Genomic DNA, 15,944 nt, shown 5'->3' with positions numbered 1-15,944 from the left:
CTTATATTTTTTCTTAAAATGTGCTTGAAAAGTGCTTATAGGTGCTTATTTTTTTAACTAAAATGTGGCTATGAACCCTGTTATAGTTAAGAAATTTGCAGAAGCAAAAGAGTAACACAAAATTATGAAATAAAATAAACAGATATATGTATTAAATTTTTTCTTTCAGTATTTTTTATGGTTAATGCTATGCACATTAACATAAATTAATTTAAAAACTAATTATTATTTTCTTTGAATTTTCTTGTTTCCTTTCTTTCATTTTTCTTTTTCATTTCTATTTTTAATAACTTTTTAACTCCTACATGTTCACAGTTCATAAATACACATGTAATTTTTTTTAAACTGGAGGAAAAAGTAGCCTTAAACTGGCATAGATTTTGAATGAAACCTATTAATGTCAAAGGTAATTTGATATACAAAATTATCCTTGAAAAATCCTTGTAGTGTTTCTCCTAATTTTAAATTTTACAGTTTCTTCGAATTATCTTTATTCAAATAAAATCTTTATTTGAATAGAAATATATGTGAAATGGTATTCTGATTTATTATTATCCTAAATAATACTTGTGAATAGGGGCAGTAGAACAAGTTTAGATTAGGGTGGCAAAATCCTAAATCTACCACTGTGTATATTTGGATCTATGAGCATGGATGATAAAAAATGATATAATAATCACTGTTTGTGCAATTTTCACACAATTGCTTCTTCATTTCCTGGCTAGACAAGTTGCAGATGTTACCAGATTCTACCTGTTATGACCTTTTATGTTATTTGTTTATTATTTTGTTTCCAATAATTTTGGAGGGCCTTGTCTCTCCAGAATGGGCTGGATTGTAACAGTTTATCCTAGTCTGCATCATTAAAACTAATAGTGCAAAATTTGTGGAAAATTAAGTGCTAAACCATCTTTTGTGCTGACAGTGTTTGCATTCAAGTTTTTCATGATAACTCTGCTGTCTTTAACACGTAAATTAGCTAAACACAACAAAGATTATTTTTTAGACCTGAGACCAAAGAGCTGTTTTTCAGATTTGAAATTTTAATCACTTGGATATTCAGCCTACATATTTACATACAAAACACAATATTTACAAACTACAATATTTACATACAAAATTTGGTTTCATTTGAACCATGTGTGTGAGGTGCATCTTGTTCTTTGGGAAGAAGGTGAAGATTATTTTTAGAAAAATGTAAAGCCAGTGCTTCTCTTAGTGATTCAGATTGTTTCTTTTAAAATTGAGAATGCTGTAATTCTTATATTTTATTGATTAGAATTGACTATTATATTTAAAATTTTTTAATTATAAGACCACCAAATAAAAAGAAAAACATGTCTTACTCTTGACTAATGGATTAGGTTTACATATGATTTTGCATTAATTTTTCTGCACAATGAGAAAACTGCTTATATTTTGAATTTATTAGATGTTTTGATCTTTGGATAGTATAATAAAATTAAACTTCATTAAAAAAAATTATTTGGGTGAAACTGAAATAAGAAAGCTGCCTTCTGAGACTCATTTTCTGTATTTTTGTGTTAGGACTTGATAATTTATATGTGCAATTTTAGATATTTTTAAAAGCAAGCATCCATATATGATGAACTGCAATATGTACATAACAGCTCATTCTACAGTATTTGTGAAATGCATAACACTAAATACACACTTTTATGATAATAGTTTATATTTGAATACAGGTTGAACATTGCACTAAATAAAATTCAAGAATGTGTAATGCAAAGCTACCAACCCTTCCAGTAAAACCAGGAGGTTCCCAATCAGTAAATTTCGAAATATTTTGTTTTTAAATTTGTTTAATTTAGATCATCTCTTTCAAATGTAAATCAAAATCAAATATTGATAACTATGTGTCAGAAGAAAAGTAAATGCTATAAAAAAATTTTGATAACAGATTTTTTAAAAAAAGTTAAGACAATGATCTTATTTTATCTTAATGAAACTTAAATTGCACATATTCCACTTTCATGTAAAAGAGCTTAAGAGCAACTTCTCTGATTGAATTTTCTCATTCAGAAGTGTTTTAATATGTTGCAGTAGTCTATTGAGCAATATTATGAAGATTTAACTAACATTAAATGATAGACACCTGTATTTAATTTTGCTTTCAATTTTTAAATGCTATATTACTATTTTCTCTGTACAAGATTATATGGCACATGAGTTGTTAATTGCATTTTCATACTACTTAAAAACATTATGATAAACAATTTTCCCCCATTTCACTTTTGCCAGTATTAGATATAATTATATATATTGAATGAAATTAGCCTAAAACTCTAGCTTAATATTTAATTTATTATTCTTAATTTAAAAAATTACATTAAAATCATAATACAGCTGTTTTAATGGTCTAAATTATGTTATTTGATTTTAAATCATATTTGCCAGTTTGAAATCCTTTTACATTGGTAATAATTTTCAATTTCCTTATTTTAAAGCTGATGATCTAATGGCATATTTTAATTAAAAATATTTGAAAGCAAGAAATTAATTAAGAAGCCTATAAACTTGAATTCTACAGAATGATAAAAAATAATAACTTAAGGAATTTATGAATTAATTTTGTATCTACAAGACACATAGCATATTATTTATACAACTATGTTAAAAAATATAATCTTTATAATGTGTGATATGTTCTTCTAGTTGAATGTAAAGCTGGCTTTGCATCTGAAAGTTATATGGCTGATCAGCGGATCACAGTTACAGTTTATTTGAGGTATGGAATGTATATTTCATAAAGTATATTTCTCCATTTTTAATTAGTTATTTCAGTAATAAATTAGTGATTTTGATATGTATTTGAGATAACAGTGTTAAATGTTAGTTATTTGCTTATTTGTTTTAATAACTAAATTTGTCAACAGTAAATAGTAATAATATGAAATATGTAAAAAATAAATTAGTGTTTTAATATATTTAATATGACATTTTTTAATCATGTCAAAGGGGGAAAAGTTATATTTCTGCAGGTCAGGCTTAAAATATTGCATGATTATTTCAAATAAAAGTAAGTCTCTGGGGAAAGCTAATGAAGTTTTTGCTCTAGGTAAAGGATTGCTATATTATGTTTTATTTTCTTATAAACAATTAGTGTAAAAGTACTGTTAAAAAGTATCAATGAGTAATTGATTTTAATTTGCAGAATATACTGTTGTGCCTTATAAAATTTATTTGAAAGCAATAGCTTTTAATATTTTATATATCTGCAGCAGCAAAATTTATAAAAAGATAGTAATTTTCAAAGGATTTAAATCTTCCTAGCTATATGAGTAATCAAAGAATTAGTTTTCAATGTAACTAGTAGTTCTGAACTGAAAAATTTGGGGATTTGATTGAAGTGAAAAAATCTGATTTGAATGTTTTCAATGATGCATACATTGCATATTATCTAGAATGTAATTTCCTAGCTGAAATAGAGTTTCTTCAAGTCTAGAATATTATAGAACTATGTAGTGACTATTCGCTGTGTTCTTGTGTACAAGAAGCTTTCACTTGGGCTTTAAACCAAAACAGAAAATAGAAAACTAACTAATACTAAATCAAATTAAGTAGCTGAAGCTGCACAGAATCAAACTCTCCGAGTTGGTCCTTAATTAAGAATAACAGACATAGGTTAGCATGTACGTATTAAGTACGGCTGTAGAATAGCAAACTTTAACTAATAGCAACAACGTGGTCGAAAGGTAAAACATTCTTTCTCACTGAGGTGACCTAGACTTCAGCTAAAGACTCATTTCAAACTTATTTGCATAAATCGTTATCCTAAAAAACTCATCCTGGCAGGGAAATGTAGGTGAGAAACTAGTAGTTCAAAAATAAAAACTATTAGAAAAATAAAGTAAAACCTTATGCAGATTTTAATGATGCATAAATTACATATCATTCACAGGATGGAAAGAATGAGATATTTAATTTGACATTAATATTTTACCAACTGAAATAAATTTTGCTGTTTTCTTTTCTTATATATTTTCATTTCATAGAGATTGAATCTTTATTTTTCTTTTAAAGGATGAACTGCCCGCAGCCAATCTCATTTTCTAAATTAACTGTATTGTTTAATAATGAAGTAAGTTTTTAAATGTTTGTCAATTATTATTAATCATCATTTGAATCCTTTTATAATTCATTTATGCAGATTTTTTATTAATGGTTTATTTTATTTTTATTTTTCAGTATTATAATCATTTCTGTGAAGTTCCCTCAGCTAATGACAAAATTAACTATTCTGAAGAAACAAATGTGCATAAGCTTAATCTTGTACCTCGAAATACCTACACTTACACTTTTAGTTTTATACCTGATTTAAATGACATAGGCAAGACAATCCAGGTAGGAAGAAATTTATGTGAAGTAAAAGAATCATATTAATATGGCAGTTTCTTCATTAAATCTTAGTAATTGTTTATCTTTGTGCCATAATTCTACTTTTTAATTTTTATAATGAAAATATTCAATGTTACAGCCTCAAGCTTTCCTTTTTTATGTGATTTAGCTTTACATACAATTTTTATATCAATTCATGTTAATGTTTTATAATTAGCATTTTTTACAGATCTATATTACTTGAAAACTGTACACGGTGTTCTGCTTTAAACCATTTTATAGAAAAAAATTCATTTATTAATATGTAACACTTTTTATCGGGCTTTCCTTCTGATAAATTTCTTAATTATTTTTACAAATATGATATATATATTTTATTAATTAAAAGAGTAAATTGGTGAATAGAATTGAGAAAAAGTTAGATATTCGGTTTTTAGGAATTACCGGAACTATGATTAATATAGTACACAATTTTATTTTATTTATTTATTTATTTTGTATGTTTCTTTGGGTCAAAACAAGTAATAGAATGAGTGACTGTAATAATAATACGTGGTATCCATTAATTAGTGGACATATTTCAAAATAATGGCACAAAAATTGAAGGATTAGGTATAAATTGTTTTACTTGCTAACAATGCATCATTTCAAAAGTTAATTCATTTTTATGTGAGGTGCATTTGCATAGCACATTCGTACACCATGCTACATAATGGGTATAGAGGAAAACATGTCTTTTCACTATATAGTTATAATATAATAGTACAAACATTTTAATTTGAGTAACTAGTATGGAGGTTAAAATAGAATGTTATTACTAAGCTTCTTTCAGTATAAATAAGTGATTATCTGAATTTTCCCCCTTTTGAAAGTCATAAAAACATTTTTGGGAAAAAAGGGGTTTAAAGTTAGTACTTAAGGGCAGAGAACATTTTTAGGGAAACTGTCTCATATTCATGTTATGGTCTAATTAAACCTACAGATGCAAAAGGTACTTTCCTGAGAAGAGTGCTTCTTCTAGAACTAATTTGAATGGTAGGTTTGTATCCTCAACTTTGGGCAACTGTTGCATCAGATGTTTGTTTCCTCTGTATATTCGCAATATTTTACAATGTGTGTGGGGGGTATATTTTGCTGGAAACTCTGTTATGCATAGATCAACTAATCAGATGGAAGTTCTGAAGTCTGATAAAGATTTTACTCATGGAAGAATGCCATACAACCTGCTATTTCAGCTACTATGAACAAAGCACATTTCCCAGTTTATGTAACTTGATCAATATTTTATTCATAGTACATTTTGCATATGCGTTTAGTATTAATGTCAATTTTAATTCAATTGTTGTATGATTTGGATGAATCATTTTGGTCTTCAAATGCTTAACTTTCAGATCACATCTGTTGCTCTGCAGATGGGCTCTGATGAATATTTGTGTTCTGTTCTGCATTGGACTACTCCTCCTGAAATACTTTCAGTATTTGCTTCTGGTGCAACATCAGTGAAAGCAGGCTCTTTCAGTGATGATCCAACATTCCAAAACATAATTCCTTTGTCACATGCTATGTAAGTATGTTTGTTTCTGAGCAACCAGCCAGTAAATAATTAATAAGCTGTAATGACATGATGTGTATTTAAACGGAGTGTTATCAATTAATGTAGATCTGAATAACCAAGCCAGGTATAGAGTGATTTACTTTATTTGCAAGTGTTAAAATAAAGAGCATTTTTTACATGTAAAAAAACACATAAACATAGTTAAAAAAAAAGTAAAATGTAATGCTATAAATTTTCCCTAAGAATAGAACATATATCACAAATCACTAATTCATTTGCAAATTAAAAGATTAAAAATCATTGAGTACTTAAAATTCAATAGCGTATGAATTTAAGTAAACTATGCTCAAATTATTTAGGGTGTCTCAAAAGCACTTATTATGTAACTATGGGATAGATGTTACAATCTGAATCTTCTAGAAAACTTAATCTAAGATTTTTGAAAGTATGTTATTTACAAAGTTAAAAATGTTGCTAAGTTAGAAAGTACCATATTTGACCAGGACCAGTAGATGTCAGCAACCTAGACCTCCAGTTTCCCTTAAACTAATTTTGCAATTCCAATATCTGTTTACTCAGGATTTACATGCATTATGAAATTAATAAAGTAATTAAATACATCTAAATATAAAAAGAGGCTGCAAATTGAAGATAATACTTAATTCTCAATAAATAAGAGTAAAATTACCATAAAAATTCATTAAATGATTGAAAACTTTAATGCAGTGATGCAAAACAGATGAATGCCATTCTGTAATAAAATATTTAAAAAAATTTCATAAAGATTCATCTTCACTTTAATAACTTTATTCACCAGCCGTTTTGTATACTTTATAGACAAAATACATTGTTATTATTATTTTGCAATATTAAGATGTGGTAGAGTAGAAATAATTCAAGAGACAAATATAAAAGCTGGATTAGATTTGATATTAAAGGGGGCAAATGAAAATTATGATATATTAATAAATTAATTTTCAAAAAATAAAGTACAACTATTTAGCAAATAAACACTAGTTATATATATTAATGAACCTTATTTTAATTGGAGAGTTTGTATATAATAGTAAATTTCAGTATATTTTTAAGCACTCTGGAGCACGTAAAACCATTAAACAACATTCACATTTCTAAGTGATTTTGTGCATTTTACCATGCTTTTAACAAACTTTAAAAAAATTTGTATGACATATACTTGGGAAATGTCAGAATTAATAGCAATAGAGACTTGATGATATATTTTCCATGGATTGTTTTTCTTGGATATGATATATTTCATTTGAAACAGCTAGTATTACTTTACAACACCTAATCAAAAGGTGCTGAAATTGACCAAAGGATTATTTGCAATTTGAGATACATTATCCGCATATTGAAAAGCACTGTATCTTATTGGGAAAACAAAATTACATCCCTTCTATTATCTTATGAGACATAAAACATCTCTGTTATTATCACTGCTCTCTTCTTAAGTTATTTTTATGCTTGTCCCATACAAATGAAAGTTTTTCAAAATTACATAGATTGATATATGAAATCAATCACTGTGGCTGTAGTGAGAATGAAACTGGCTAACTTTACGTGCGTTAGTGATACATGCCTAGTCTACATACATGCTAACTCCTTATTGTTTGTTTTGACTTTGTTAATGCAACACAAGTCTAGTTTGGGATTACCTCTTTTGGCTTTGAATCTAATTCTTCATTTCATAAGAACAGTTTAAAAAATTCATGTTTTTGGCAGCGCATCTCTCAAGGACAACTAACCTTCATTACTATAATAAGAGCTAGTCAGCTTTGGTGTACTACTATAAGTTAAGGAGGAAAAAGAATTTTTTTTTCTATGCACCACCATTTCTGAACTCTATATTTCTTTGGCAATATATATTAATATTCATCCTTTGATTTATTGTGTTCATCTTACTGTTGGGCAAACTAATGTACACTGCTCAAAAAAAAAAAAAAAAAAAAGGGACAGTACTATATCTTCCATTCTACTGGGCCGATTGACAAAATTCAAACTGCGTTTTCATGTCTCGAAAGCGCGACTTAGGATATATATTAGATTTATATATAGCACTATTCTAACGTAGGTATTTTGACACAAAATCGAACTTTTTCTGAAATAACATATCAATTTTTTTCCATATTTCGATTCTATGACTCAAATTATGCCAGAATACCAAGTTTTGTAAAAATCGTATGAGTAGTTTTTAAAATATTAGCTCTCAAAATTTTAGCTCCTCAATGTTAATTGAATTTGGCAAATATTTATTAATATCTCTTTTTTTATTAAACTTTTTTGACTTTTTCTCTCACATTTCGAAATTTAGGTTCATTCCAAATAAAATTTACCCATTTTTTGTGTTTTATTTTTTAAATTTCTATTTTTAAATAATTTTTATAAATTTTTTGAAAAAAATTTTGAATCATAACCTATAAAATTTTTACCATCATCTTAAAGTAGGTGTATTTTTAAGCATATCTGCAAAAAATTAGATTTTTTTATTAAAAATTTTCTAAGATATACACGAATTTACATATTTTCGTGTTTTGAAATTTGGCATCTTTTTTTTGAGCGATAATAACGCCAAATGTGGGCTATGGGTTTTTGTTACACTGAATTGCCACAGCTATTTTTAACCTTAAATTTCAAGTAAAATTTTTCGGAGAATTAATTATATGACATTTTTTCCCTCAATGATGCATAAAAAGTATTTATTAATACTATATGAAAGGCTATTTTTTAAAATTATGGATGATATTATTCAAATTTTTAACTATTTTTTAATTTCTCTCTATCTTTTTTTTTTTTTTTTTTTAATTTATATATATATATAAGAGTAAATTTTTACCCTCGGCGTTTTATCGTCATTTACTTCATTTAAATCGAATTGTCTAAAACTGAGAACTTTCGTTTGATGTTTATTTGAATTTTATGACATTAACTGCATAATTTATTTCTAAACAAACTGTTGCTTTTGAAGTATCTGAAAGAATGGCTGATACTATCATCCATATTTTTAAAGCACAGTATATTTTTATAGAAACATAAGATTTAGAATAATCATTTTTATAAAAGTCAAATTATGATATAAACATACAACCCTCTAGAGACTGAATTAATGGAAGTTCGGTGGTTGTGTAGAAATGATCTGCAGCTACTTAATGGCTGGATAAGTCAGCAGATTCTGTGGACAAGTGAGAATAATTATATAAACGACACCCAACATTCTGGATTCAATTAACAACGAGGGTACGATGTTTATTAAATGAATTCAAGAAGTTTTAAAACATAAAAAATCCACTCACTTTTTATCCTAAAATGTATTTTTGTGCGTAGCGTATTTTCATTATATCCTTAAAATTCTAATTTCAAATGTAATTGTCAAGAACTGAATCCTAATCATCAGTAATATAATAAGTAATTATTACAGTTATTAATCCTTCTTATAAAGTAATTGCAAATATTTCAAAAAACTTTCTGTCTGAATGCAAATATTTTTCTTTAAAAGTTTTAAAGTTTAAAAGTTTTAAAAACTTTAAAAGTTTGACAGTTTGGTTCAAGTCCCAGCTTTAAAAAATATATATAAATATAATGTTTTATATTAATCCTCTTAGAAAGAATGTTTTAAGAAGCTAATTTTTCTCTCGCGTTATAGATTGTATATAAAACATGATCTTTAATATGATTTAGATTGTTTCAGCCGATATAAGAATCGGCTCACTCAGTGGTACAGAATAAACCCTGCTGGACTGTTTTATTTCCTTGTCATTTAGCAAAAATCTTTTAATTAAAATATTTATCCTTTGGACTTTGCTTTAAACTTTATTTATAGTAACAATGACTAGAAAATAAAAAGCTGTCTTCAGCTGAAATGCAATTCATATTTTAAAAAATTGACAAGAATGCAAAATTTATAGAAGTCTAGCAATCAAAAAATCTTAATTTTATTGTGTGAGCACTGAAAATAACTGTAGAAGGAAAGAAGAAAATTAGGGAGAAAAGTAAGCAAAAAGTTTTCAGGGAAAATTTGGCTGTCAGACATACCAAGATGTTTCAAAAAGTTGGACGCTTTTGAATATACTTTCAGGATACTTCAAAGAATTTAGGCGTTCAAAGAGAAAACACTTGGACGTGTACACCAGCAAATACCATCAATTGAGCTTGTGTTAACAGAAAAGACAAAAACGATATCATTGCAGATTAAAGTGAAGAGTGACTGGTTTTAGACTATATGGTTGTATAAATTTAAATTACGTTACAGAAAATCATATCGTATCATAAATGGAGAATCCCACGATTTTCTCAGTTGAATTATTTGAAGATTCAAGAGTTTATCCAGTATTGTATGTGAATGTCACCTAAAGGCATTTTTTTCCCCTCCTGATGAAACAGCGGCTGAGCGGTAAAGTCCCTGAACACTGGTAGTTCGGTCCGAGGTTCGAATCCCGCGAACAAGCTGGCTGCATGGACGTTTTCGTGGTTTCCCATGTGTAACGTGTATACGAGCCAGTTTCCCTTAGAAAGTCATCTACAAAGGCATTCCTTCCCTTAGGCAGATAGCCCTAGTGTGCTATGTCATAATTAAATAAACCAAAACCTCTTGATAAAACCAGTCTTTCCTTTCATCTCATACCTTCAGAATGTTTAGCCTCTTAAAGACTGATAAAGGCTCTAACAAAATACTTCGTGAAGAACTTTCTAAGGGAAACCAGCTGTCATACACGGTACACATGAGAAAATCCACGAAAACGCCCATGCAACCAGCCTGTTTACCGAGATTCGAACCCCGGAGTGAACTACCAGTGTTCAGTGACTTTACCGCTCGGTCGTTTGTGGGCCTTTATGAAATGGAAGGCGATAACTTTATTTAAAATGATTGTCAGAAATACCAAGATATTTCGAAAAGTTGGATGCTTTTTAATACACTTGCAGAATGCCTAAAGGAAAAGAGAAAGAATAAAGCAGAATGCCTGAAAAAAAAGAGAAAAAAAAAAAAAAATTGCGTAATATTTAGTATTTGTATTTTTTTTAATTTAAAACTTTTTAATCCTATGATATTTGATTTTTGCGATTTCAAAAATAAAATATTTGACTAAAATATGAATAGCATTTTAAGAAACCAAATGTAGGATAAAATTGTGTAAAGAAATGGACACAATGATAAAACTGTTTAAAGTGTATGCAAGTAATCCTAAGTTAAAATGTCGGCTATACATCTATATAAATATATAAAAGCGTCCTGTCGTCTTAAAGAATCCAGAAAGTTATAATTTGGGACATGTTCAGATCCCATGCAATGAATTTGATGGAAGTGTCTGACACGTAAATGGCAATTATTCCAAGTGGATTAATGCCATTCATTCATCTTTTAGATATGTGTTTCAATAAATCGTTCAAAGAAAATTTGAAATGACAGTTGAGTATGTGGATGTTAGGAGGGCAAATACTTTATGCCAGTTAAGAAATAATGTGCGAGGGGATAATAAAAGCAGGGAATGAAATTAAACCTGATATAATTCCAAAGTCATTTTAAAAATGTAGTATATCCAATAGTGTACATAAAACAAAACTGTTTTCATAATGAAAATTAAGTTCTCTAGGTATGTCATTTCTTTTAAATGAGCAGCATTTAGCTGCATGTGAAATCTTTTTTTTTTTTTTTTTTTTTTTTTTTTTGTATGCTTGTCTTTTCCTTATTTCTAAATCTGTCATTTTTATACCTGATGTATAACGTACACTTATAAATTTCAGTCTTATTTTGTGCGCATTATATGCCAGGATTATATGGTACATCATTTTTTTTTTTTAAAGTTTAGCTACAGATTTGTTTTGAATTTAATGCAGTTACAAAAACACAATAACTATATTTTTATTTAGAAACAATTTTGCATAAAAGTGAGATATTTTTAAAAAATATTGTACATTAAAAACTTAATATTTTGTTAAAAATTTAAAACTAGAAATGTATTTAAAATAAGTTTAATTGCATGTATTATATCTTTCTGTTTCTAAAATATATGCTTATAAACTAATTTTCAAAATTATGATTTCTGTTTTGCATGTAATATGCATGTATATTAAAATCTAATTCTTTTTTTTTTTTTTTTTTAACAGGATTTTGCCAAGAAGTGCTCAAATTAGTATCAACATTGATCATCAACCACCGGTTCTGATTAATGAGTTTTATGTTTTCTCACTTACCATTGTGAATGATGAAATAAACAAAATTGATAATGTCATGCTCAGTGTTTATCTGAATGAAGGGCAGGAACAGTTTGTTCATGAAAGTAGTAAGTTACATTTTTTGAAGCTTTAATTTTATTTATTTTTTAATGAGCATTTATGTTATAAATTTAAAAGAAAACTAATGTTATATCTTGTGAACCTTCTGTATGAATTTTTAACTCTCCTGCTGTTTTAGTCTCATGTTATCCTAAGTCATATTATTCTGTAGTCTGCATTAAGGGTAATTAATCGCGATAACAAAAGTATGTCAAAACATATGCAGAAAAAACTCGACTATCCAGAAAGCTTGGGAAAAGCTGAATTCTGGATATGGAAAAATTCTGAAAATTGCATAAAATATGCAAGTCACAGTAGAATGGATGAGTAGGGGGGGAGAATACTGGTTTAAAATTACAGTACAAAGTCCGTAATTCAGACGTCCATTATTCGGAATGATCTTTAATCCAGACCTCAAAGCCACAAACTTTTTTTTTTCTATGCTTTACGCATGCGTGTAATGTGTTTATGCTTGCACGTTTAATGTATAATGGACAGTATAAGCTAGGCTAAAATTATCTTTACTGATTCTAAGGCATTTCAGTTAATGTTGCAGATTGCGCTGTTCCTTAATCTTCTAATTGGATCCGGCTTATTATTTTTTGCAGATTGTTAGAATAATTTTATAAAAATTAAGCTTGAACTTTTGATTATGTCAAAAAGAGTTTCCAATTCTGGAGCTGTCAAAGGATCTACAAATAGAAAGCATGTTTCGATGTCCATCAAACAAAAAGTGGAATTGCTGCAAAAAATGGATAAAGTCTTATCTGTCTCGAAATTATGTGAGGAGTATGACATTGGAAAGTCAACTGTATGTAACATAAGCAAAAAGAAAAAGGAACTTTTTGAATTTTTTGTGGAAGCATCTTGAACAACTTACATTGAAAGAAATGTTTAATAAAGTAAACAAATAAATATTAAGCTTTATTTTTTTTTTTGTAAATTTTGATACCATTTAGATCATAATTGCTCTTTATTTCATAAATTACAATTTCATATTTTTAATTATATAATTTCTGCATGCCATCTTACCAGATTTAAATTGATGATCTATAATCAGGAAAAGCCCCTAATCCGTAATCGGCGTAGTTCGGATGAGTCTAGATTACGGACTTTGTACTGTATAAAAAATATCATTTTATTTTTACCAGCTTGAGTATCAATTGCCTACGTTTACATTATGTGGAAGAAAAAGGGCAATCTAGATATAAATTGGGAAGTAAAACATAATATTCGATTCTGAAATTCCATCAACCATGACAGTGGTGATCTCACGAAACTTGTGCTAGTCATTTTGGCAGAAGTTTGAAGGGATAAGCTCTTTATTTAGTTGATCAACATATACAAGTTACAGATGTAATATATAAAATCTTAAATCGCTTGTCATAATTTTTGCATATTACACAGTCAGTGTTTATCAGTTTGCCTATAAGTAAGATTTTTTTTGATGCCAACATACCATAAATCTAAAATATTCTACTGCATGCTGTTCTGTTGAAGACAAGTTCCAAATTTCTTCTTCTTCTTTTATTTTTTTTTTTTTAATGCAATTGAAAAACAGAAAAACAGCAGTTAACTTACATCCCTTCCTGCAAAAATTAAAGCAACTTATTAAGAATTAATCAGGTTCACATAAAGCCAGAGACTTACGTCTTATTAGTGCTAAATCGCATTGTTCAGCAACAGTATTCGTTTGATTTGAATCATAGTACTATTCATGCTTTATAACTGAGTTAGAACTTTTTTATTTGCTTAATTTAATTTTTAAAAGTTTTTAAAATTAAAAAAAAATTCTAGTTACTTGAGCTTTCCAGTTAGTCGAATGCTGTGTAGTCGCAGACATTTGTATTTTTTTTTTTTTTTTTTTCAGTTTAAATAAGAGATAAAGACTATTATAAAATTTAAAGTTTTTATAAAGTGACAATTGTTAATATTGTTTTTATTTTAAAAATGACTGAACATTTGTATGATTTTCTGCCTGCTTGAACAAGAATCTGGAGAATCAGATTCGAAATTTTTTGAGCAAATTCTTTAGACATTTTCTTCGATGTTGTTTATGCAAAGTATGTGTTATTAATGGAAAAATTATCTTTGGGTTCTGCATTCGATTAATAATGTATAATAATGCCACCTTATTATTATTATTTTGCTTTCACCAGGTGGAATCAATATACAATTTCATTAATTATATTTATTGTTAATAGATTTAAAGTTGTACTATTATTTGATGGTTCTATATGGTATTTTTCTTAACTTCAACTCTTACTCAAAATAAATTGAAAATACTTCATTTTCAAAAGTAAAACACAGAAGCTGATGATTTCTATCAAGAAGTGATAAAAATTAATAAAAATATCCAAATACAATCGGCACTAAAATGGTCAAATTACTAAATATAACATATAGAAGGCTGACTTAGTTACTACAGTACAAAGTTCGAAATCCGGACAGTATCCGGACTGATCTAAAATCCAGACCTCAAAACTGCAAACAACAGTTTTCTCAGAGGCTTTACGCATGCACATTTGATTCCCCCCTCCATGCCTAATAAAACAGCTGGAGAGACCTGATTCTTAATTTCACTTTGGCATTAAATAAAATACCTTGTTATAGAAGAAACAATCATTTTAGCATAAACTTGTATGATCAGTAATTTGACTCCATTGCTGCATATCTGCTGGCACACATCTCAACTGAAACATTCCACATAGATACATCGTTGATCTGATGCCAACCTGACGAATCATTATTTATTATACTTTCCCTTCATCATTCCATGTTTATCAACACATGACAGCTTGAGTAATGACTCGTATAGCGATGCCTGAACAATTTTTTTGTGTTAGTGATTGAATAATAAAGGAGTATGGTAAACTTTTACATTGACATTACGCTTTGGCGATGATTACAGATTTAAGTTAAATGCACTAAAAAATTTTGACAAGGGAAAAATTTCTTTCCATATGCTAAAAATAGATTTTGTTGATGATACTCATAGAACCAAAATTTACATTTAGGACTATTTGAATTAAGAATAACTGATTTTTTATTCACATAAACACCAGTTCCAGGAATCACATGGCCACACCGGGTCGAAAATTTAGGACCCACAGAGACTGCATCAGGTGGTAAGATATCTAGTGCCTGCCCTCAATAAGGTTTAAGTATATGCGGGAATTTATTCAGAACTCTGATCTTATGCATGAAATAGACATAAGTATAATAAATAACTAAACTAATACAATTCAGGCTTAATTGTCTCAGGGCCCGATAGAAGCAAGATAAAATTTAATGGAACAACTTGTCAGTAATCACCAAGCTCATGATGCATAGCCAAATATGTATAATGAACGATAGCTAAATTTGATGACGATAGCCACAAATTTTAAAGGTTTTTGGATATCGCAAAACAAAGGTGAAATTTTCCAATTAACAGATTTTGTAAAGAATGTGGAAAAGTGGTAATGAATGAAGATGATATGAAAGAAGTTTTTCATTGTGATAAAAATGCTTCTCAATCATCAATCAGTTAACGAATGGCAAAATCTGTAGTATGGTTCTAGATCCAGAAAATACCACTACTGGTAGTGAAGAAAGTGGCAGAGTTACTGAAAATGAGAAAATTTCGATTGACAAGTTAGTTGGAATTCTCGACACAGCAGTTACAGGACTTCAACAATGTGACTGAGCAAGAGATTATGTCTGTCTACAGAATTAAAGTATTAGCACAAAAAAGAAAGCA

At 28.3% G+C, this 15,944-nt stretch overlaps 1 protein-coding gene across 3 annotated transcripts in view; it reads left to right on the top strand.

The window, feature by feature from the left end:
• Positions 1 to 15,944, top strand: part of gry (trafficking protein particle complex subunit 11 gry) — a 122,278-nt gene that overhangs the window by 72,284 nt on the left and 34,050 nt on the right. For 2 of the 3 annotated variants that reach the window (XM_085823756.1, XM_085823757.1), the window contains exons 18-22: positions 2,677 to 2,749; positions 4,045 to 4,102; positions 4,210 to 4,365; positions 5,751 to 5,923; positions 12,035 to 12,210. In XM_085823756.1, coding sequence (XP_085679882.1) covers positions 2,677 to 2,749; positions 4,045 to 4,102; positions 4,210 to 4,365; positions 5,751 to 5,923; positions 12,035 to 12,210 — 636 coding nt within the window. The remainder of the gene's footprint in view (positions 1 to 2,676; positions 2,750 to 4,044; positions 4,103 to 4,209; positions 4,366 to 5,750; positions 5,924 to 12,034; positions 12,211 to 15,944) is intronic. The other variant, XM_085823758.1, reaches the window with a different exon arrangement.

This window comes from Stegodyphus dumicola, chromosome 9 (assembly GCF_044657685.1).
Source record: "Stegodyphus dumicola isolate Sdum_Otavi_A_Nest chromosome 9, ASM4465768v1".
Lineage (NCBI taxonomy): Eukaryota > Metazoa > Arthropoda > Arachnida > Araneae > Eresidae > Stegodyphus > Stegodyphus dumicola.
Note: the sequence above shows the minus strand (reverse complement) of the source record. Positions and strands in the feature narration are given on the sequence as shown.